Source organism: Balaenoptera borealis, assembly GCF_965194805.1.
Source record: "Balaenoptera borealis genome assembly, chromosome: 13".
NCBI classification, from domain to species: domain Eukaryota; kingdom Metazoa; phylum Chordata; class Mammalia; order Artiodactyla; family Balaenopteridae; genus Balaenoptera; species Balaenoptera borealis.
Genome location: NC_138870.1, coordinates 11,104,342 through 11,111,891, shown reverse-complemented (window position 1 = coordinate 11,111,891; position 7,550 = coordinate 11,104,342). Strand labels below are relative to the sequence as shown.

Below are 7,550 nucleotides of genomic sequence, written 5' to 3'. Positions count from 1 at the left end.
CCTGAGAGAGGACACGGCGGGGGACAGTCTGGGAGGGTGGAGAGCGGGGTGTTCACCACCGCTGCCTAAATCCCACACCGGGGCGCATCTGTTTCAGGCCCCCAGGGAAGAGGTCAGAGCCAGTACAGGAGACAGGGCGAGCAGAGGACGACGTGCTCACCCACCGCCCCGCGCCCCTGGTGGGCGGCCGGCAGGCGTCAGAGCGCGACCCCTGCGCCGCCCCTCCCGCCGAGTCCCACCTCCCCGAGCGCGTTCCGAGGGGCGGAGCCCGAGGCGCCCCGCCCACCCCCCGCTCGCCTCGCCCATTCGTCACGCTACGCCCTCCCCGCTCGCCACGCCCCGCCCTCCCCCCCTGTCCCTCCGGGTAGCCCAGCTGACGCCAGCCGCAGCGGCCACACAGCGTGTACCCGCGCATCCAGAGCGCCGCGGCGACACCATGTTGGGCATGATCAAGAACTCGCTGTTTGGGAGCGTAGAGACTTGGCCTTGGCAGATCCTGAGCAAAGGGGACAAGGTAGGCCCACAGGGCTGCCGGGGACCGGAAGGGGGGCCGCGCCCACCGCACCCTGTTCGCGGCTGGAGCGTGGTTAGGTGGGGCAGGAACGTGCCCGGGCTTGTGCGTTCTGGCGTCTGCCGTGGGTACGGCCCTCCGATGCCCAGCGCTTGGACTGGGAAGGAGGGGAGTAGGAGGTCGGGTGCAGCGGGGCGAAGGGCTGTGCTGCGAGGAGGGGAGCCAAAGAGGCAGGATGGGTTTGAGGGGAGAATCCCAGCTTACCGAGATGGACTGCGCCTCTTGAATGCATTCGTCCATTTAAACATTCCAAACTTTATGAATATTTGTTCGCTGAGAGGCCTTCGGTTGCAGGAAAGACTGAAAAAGTGCTTGTCCTTAAGAAACTCCCAAACTGTCCTTGGTGGCGAACTGAATATAATAGAACAAGATCTGCGCTGCGAAGGAGGTAACTGTTCAAGGCCGGGAGCGCAGGGGAAGGAGCAGTCCGTTCTGCCAGGGGGTGATAGTGGGGCCTGCGCAGAGGAACTGTCGTCAGCTAGGCCTCAGGGATGTGCAGGAATGCACAGAAACAAGAAGAGCCCGTGCAAAGGCCCAGAGCTGTCAAATGGCTTGTTGGCCTATGGGAGTTGGACGCCTAGAATACAGGATGAGTGAGGAGGGCATCATTGCACTTTTCCCCCAAACTAACATTAGTGCGCACCCAGGCAAGTTGGACTGCCCCCTGAAAACAAGAAATCTGCCACTAGATGATAATCTCCTTGTGGGCAGGTACCTTGCGCACCTCGCGGCTGTGTACTCAGCTCCCTGCCCAGTGCTTCATCTGTTAAAGGACCGTGTTGTCTGGGGGGCCAAAGTCAGGTACCCATTACATTGATCATCACACAAAAGCCCTCAACTAGAGTCTGGACTCTTCAAGCAGCTGTAGCCAGAGGCCTGTTACTTCATCTGTCTCTATCTGTTTCCTTAGCCGTACGTAGAATAAGCACTTTAGCCCTGATCAAAGGTGACCTATTCAGGTGCCTACAAGCAGCCAGGCGCATAATGAAAATGAGTGACAAACTATAAGGCAGGGTGCGAACTGAGGCAAGTTGGAGACAGAGAACTCAAGTCCCCATCTGCAAAGGGTAATTCCAGGCAGTTGTCATGCAGTGATGTGAACCAGGGTTGCTGGGTTTTTCAGGAAAACCAGCAATCCAGACTCTTCATGTGAAATCTCTAAAGTTAAAATTTATTCATTCAACAAATAACTGTTGAGTGGGCCAGGTACTCTTATAGGCAACGGGGATAAAGCAGTGGACAAAACTGGCAAAAATCCCTGTCCTCATGGAACTTCTCCTTTAGTGACTAATGAACAAGTAAGTCAAATATTTGATGTATCAGGTGGTGATGAGTGCTGTGATCAAAAATAAAGCAGGGAAGGGGAGGAGGGCCTAGAGAGTGTTAGGGGTGAGGCTATGGTTTTAAGTAGGACAACTGTGTCAGTTTTAACTGTTACAAATGTTTGTAAACCCTGTGGGTCAGGTAGGCAGGAGGATCTGTCTGTGGTGGGATGTCGCCTGTGTGCATACCAGCCTGTGGACTCGGCCCGATGATCTCTAGGGGCCTCGTTGGCCCTGACACTTGAGGAGCCCACGTGTTACCCACAGCTTGCAGAGAACTTTCCTTTCTGTAGTAGAATTGGGCTCACTTTGTCTTTGGTGTTAACAGTTATTTGCAATGCAGGCTGAGGGTCTGGGCTCCCAGTGGGAGGCACTAGAGGGAAATAGGAGGGCAGGAAGAAGGGAGAGGCCAGGGTATTTCTCCCACTCCTTCTCCTCCCTATCAGGTCTCTGGAAGCAGGAGCTTCTCTGGGGCTCCAGCTCTTGCTAGCCAGGCCACCGTGGTTCTGGTTCTCACCAAGTGATCCAGGTATCTGAGCTCAGGTAAAAGATCAGCCTCCCTCTACCTCTGTAGGGCACTTACTAACCTCAGGGTTGCTTCACTGTCCCTGTTGGGCATCTCAGCTCTTTTATGATCTGTGAAATCAATTCTCTGAATCAAGGTGCCTCTGTTCAGAACGCTCCAGTCATTTGGTTTTCTGTTAGCCCCTTATAGTACAGTGTCACCTGCCACTGATTTGGTGTCTCCAGGGATAAATGCAGCTCCCTGATAAGCATCTTCCCTCAACATTCGATAAGAATGTGGAGCCATACGGGATATTGTTACCAGGCTGAAGCAAATCATTTAACCTGAATGAACCTCAGTGCCTGCAACTGTAGAAAGGGTATCAAAATATCCTCCCCATCCACTCCCAGAGTTGCTAGAAATATTAAATTGTTTAAGAAACATGAAAATGATTTGTAGACTAATACACCCTACAAATGTAGTAATATCGTTATGTTGGAACTCACTTCAGCTCCACTCTTACTAGCTTCGTGGTCACGGCCCATTTAACCTCTCTGATGCTAATCATGAGAGAAAATAATAATCCACGTCTTATAACATTGTTCTGAAATTTAAAGGAGAAAACCAATTATAAATTGTTCAACAAAATACCTAGCACTTGATTGTTAGCTTTCCCTTAGTTTTCCAGGTAATTTGGGTTAAGTTACTTAACCTCTCAACCACTCTGAACCCTGAAATTCCTCAGCTGTAAGATGAGAATGACAATGCCTTATGTGACAATGAATTAAACAGTCGAAGATCCTTGTAATCTTTTTTTTAAAAATGTACAAATTCAGGGTGTTGTTATTGTGAAGAGAGCCTCTTTCTGAAATGATCTCTCTCTTCCTGGAAAGAGTCTGGGTCAGAAACCATTGTTCACTTTCCTGGGTGAATGAATATGTTACACAGGGTGCCCCACGTAGCTCAAAGTCAGACTCAACCAGATGTTCAGGGCTGATTCCAGGCACCTGGTGGGGAGGCCCAGGCTGCTGCGGACCTTATCAGGTCCTTCTGCATTGCTTGGGGTGGGAGGAGGACACACAGCTCTCTGTGTGGGGTTGGGTGGGTCTTGTGGCTGCTGAGAGCAGGACTGATATTAGTAATGGACATCTTTATGGGATTTGTTTCCAGCCTGTGCACGTTGATGAGGACCCCACTGCCTGGCTTGGAATCCTTACCCCACCTCTTGGCCACTGTATCTTGGGCACGTTACTTAACCTCTTGTTTTCATCCGAAAGTGAAGATGAAAACACTTACTTCTTCACAGGGTTGTTTAAAATAATACGTGACACATAGAAAGTACTCAGTTAGGTTGATCATTATTATAATAATTATTGTTGTTTTCTTATAGTGAGAAAGCTGGCTTCCAAAATCAGCATGTATACCAACCACAGCAGGTGGCAAGAGAAAAAAAAACAGCCTTGCAAAGGACCTTGCAAATCTCATAGCAAGAGGCATTCTTGCAACATCTCTGTCTGGGACTTGAACTTGACCAGGGTTCCCACTGAATGTTGAAAACTGCTATTTGTGGCCACTGGCTGAAATCCTCATCTAGTTACTGACGTGGGAGCACAAGCTAGCTGAATGTGGGGTGAGGGAAGGCCATTATTTTGTTACACGTAACAAGGAAATGCACTCAAGATGTTAAATTTGAAGAATCACATGTGCTAACGGTGTTAACTTAGGTGCTTTATTTTCTGCAGAAATAGAACTCTATTTAAATTCAGCTCCCTGGAAAATCAGAATAGTTGGATAATATCCATCTCTCAAAGCTAAATTTTCATAGTGATCCAGTGGTTCAAATGAGAAGTTACAGACATAGATGCTGTGAAAACAGGCAGTACTTGTTGGAGAACCACGTTCAGACAATGTGGCGCAACCTTCCTCCAGGATGGATATATATAGTTAGGCTAGGTTCTCATCTCTCCAGCCAGCTATGGCTACCATATTCCTTTTCATTAGAGTAAAGCCAGGCTTCACTCCACGGCCTCCTTTCCCACAAATCCTTATAGAGGGCCTACTATATATATGTGTAAGACGTGGTCTTAGACGCTGGGAGATACAGCGGTACACAATACAGACAGTCCCTGACCCCATGGGACTTAACGATTGCAGTTGGAGATTAAACACACTATTATTCCATCACAATTTCCATTGTAATTATCTTCCATTATAATTCCATTGTAATTATAATTACAATATACTATGTTGTGAAAATACAAGGGCTTATGAAAATATCATGGGGAACCTGTTTTAAACTGGGATCCTCTCTGAGGAAGTGACTTTTTAGGTTGGGACCTGTTGGGTGAGTGGGGATTCATTGGGCAGAGACAGGAAAGGAATCCCCCAGGCAGAGGAAGAGGCAGGTATGGAGGCCCTGAGGCAGGAATGACCGTGGCATTGAAGGAAATAGCAGAAGGCCAGTGAGGAGGTGCTCGGGGTATGGCCGGCAAAGTAGGAAGAAGCTCAGTGGTGCCTGGGCCATCACAGATAAGTTAAGAACTTGGTGAATGACAGCTTTTAGGCGGGGGATTAATTAACGTGATTAATTTATATAGAATGCTCTGTGTATGTTCCCTGGGCAACACAGCCTCATTCCCAGCTTTGGTTGCCCGTTATGCTGATGCATCCTAACTGAGCCAGGCCCCTGCTGAGTCCAGACCCATGTGTCCAACTGTACAATGGACGGTTTGCTCATCTGTAACAAGAGACAGATGAACCAATGGATTTGTAAGCGCCCTTCCAGCTCTAGTGTCACCTGTCTTTGAAGTTCATGGGAAGACAGGATCATTCAGGAAGAAGAGGTAGAGTTAAGCTCAGCCTTAAAGGATGGTAGAGTTATCATGGGGGCTGGGCTCCCTGAATCAAACTGGATTCCTTTCTCAGCAGCCGTTCCTTTCTAGCCGTGGACTTTCCTGCCTCGGGGAACAAGCTGAGAACATGCTCACTCAAGACTCAGACACGCCTGCAAAACCCTATATTTAGATCACAAAAGTAGGTTGAACTAATTTGGGGTAGATGAAATGGACTTGCTGTCAGATCACCGTCATTGGACTAGTGGTTCCAAAATCCAACTCCCTGTGAGAGCCTTCAGATCTTCGGAAGTCTGGCCCCTGCCAGAGTCTCTGGCCTCCTTTCTTGCCATGCCCTGCTGGACAGTTCTTGCTCCAGTGGCAGTGAACTACTTATATTTTTCACCGTCATCATAATGTTATTCAGCTCATTGCTTTTACCCCTAGGGTGCCTGCTACCTGAAATTGCCCTCCCTAAACTATCAGAGCATTTACTACATCATATAATAATTACGTAGTTCTTCTCACCATCCAACTAGACTTCCTGTATCATATTAATCTCCAAATCTGTAGCACCTGGCAGAGGTTTTCAGTAGATGTTTATTCGATGAATCAGTGCATCGGTGACTGAATGTCCAGTTGGATGATCTGTAAGCACCTCAAATGCAGCTTGGCCTACCCAAACTTGTAAACAGACACCCATGTCCCCCAAACTAACCTAGGTGGTCCTCTTCCATGCTCCCACACTGCCCTGGAGCGCCTCTCCCCTTAAACATATCGTCAGATTTATAACCTGTTTTCCTGGCTACTTCTGTTAGACCATGCCTCCTGATGTCAGGGACCATGTCTTTCATCTCTTTAGTTGGTTGAATGAATAAAAGAAGGAAAGAAAACAAAGGAGAGAGCCAGCCAGCTCTTTCTCCCGTGAGAATTGGTCACTGGTTTCTTCATTTGTAAGAGAAGGAGCTGCATTGAATGACTTTTGATGGCCCAGTTCTGAGTGTGACACGAACCTACAAATGTCTGTCAGAAATAACTACCTCAGTAGCTACAGAAAGAGGTTAAAAAAACATCCAATTCATCCCCTGTGGAGCATAGAGCCTTGTGGCAAGCATTAGACCAGAGTTTGGGGATTTGAATTCTGGTTCCAGCTTCACCACTCAGCAGCTGTGTGGTCTTGGGCAACTCAGTGTCTCTGGTTCATTTCCTCTTTGGTAAAATTAGTTTGATTGGGTGAACCTTGAAACCTCTTTCAGGCTGAAATTCTGTGACTCACAGAGTGACATTTCTGGAATTTAAAACATTTTAAGTGGCAAGACTCAGTGGGACCTCAAATGAAGGCTGGGTCTGGTCTCTGCTGTGACAGACGGAGCCAGAAAGAGCAAAATACCCTAAGTTTACGTAACACAATTTGCTACTGAAGGCTCTTTGGAAGTGTCAGACTCACTAAGGGGAGGGCCTCATAGCAGTCCTCGGAATTAGTAGGCACAGTGCCCCAAAGTCAAGGCCAATTTGTGGCCTCTCGATTCTTGGTCTGGTGCAATTTCCCCTGCCCCATGTGGAGGGAAGTATATGAAATTGGCACTCAGGGTTTATGTTCAGATTTCCCTGACCCCTTTCTCACTAGTCTCCTTCAATTTTGCATTGCAAAAACAATAGGTGTTTTTGCATTCTAGGTATAAGATTATAATATTAAGTGTACTTTTTCAGACTGTATAGGCCACTCACAGTCCTACCCTCCTCTAGAGATTCATTATATCCCCTTGGAAGTTGAATCTTCAGTCTAAGATGTCGTAGGAAGGCCTGTTTTACCAGCCTGGGGCATCCAGGTCCTCTATCATGTGTCTATTTTTTATAATCATTAGTAACAGAGGCACCTCCTTAATCAATAAATAAATATCTTTTGAGCATCTAACATGTAAAGCTCTGGGGTATAGTTTCTGTTCACAAAGACCTTCTAGCAGATTTTTCAAACTGTACTGGTGTTCCATTACCAGAGAGTAAAATCAATATAGATCAAGGTTTTTTTTTCCTTTCGTGGACTAGACTAAAATTCACTTTAGTAGAGCAGAATAGAAATAAACAGGATAGAAAGAAAAGGCATGTCACTATGGAGAATAGTATGGAGGTTCCTTTAAAAAGTAAAGAGAGAGCTACTATGTGATCCTGAAATCCTACTGCTGGGCATATATCCAGAAAAAAACATAATTCGAAAAGATACATGCACCCCAGTGTTCACTGCAGCACTATTTACAATAGCCAAGACATGTAAGCAACCTAAATATCCATCGACAGTTGAATGGATAAATAAGGTGTAGTGT

General features: G+C 47.4%; 1 protein-coding gene across 6 annotated transcripts in view; it reads left to right on the top strand.

Moving 5' to 3' along the window:
• The first annotated feature begins 345 nt into the window (after nt 1–345).
• The window catches only part of HEBP1 (heme binding protein 1), a 48,296-nt gene continuing 41,091 nt past the window's right edge, over nt 346–7,550 (top strand). For 2 of the 6 annotated variants that reach the window (XM_082348893.1, XM_082348892.1), the window contains exon 1: nt 346–514. In XM_082348893.1, the coding sequence (XP_082205019.1) occupies nt 437–514 (78 nt within the window). In that variant the 5' untranslated portion in view covers nt 346–436. The remainder of the gene's footprint in view (nt 515–7,550) is intronic. The other 4 variants (XM_082348895.1, XM_082348896.1, XM_082348897.1 and 1 more) reach the window with 3 other exon arrangements.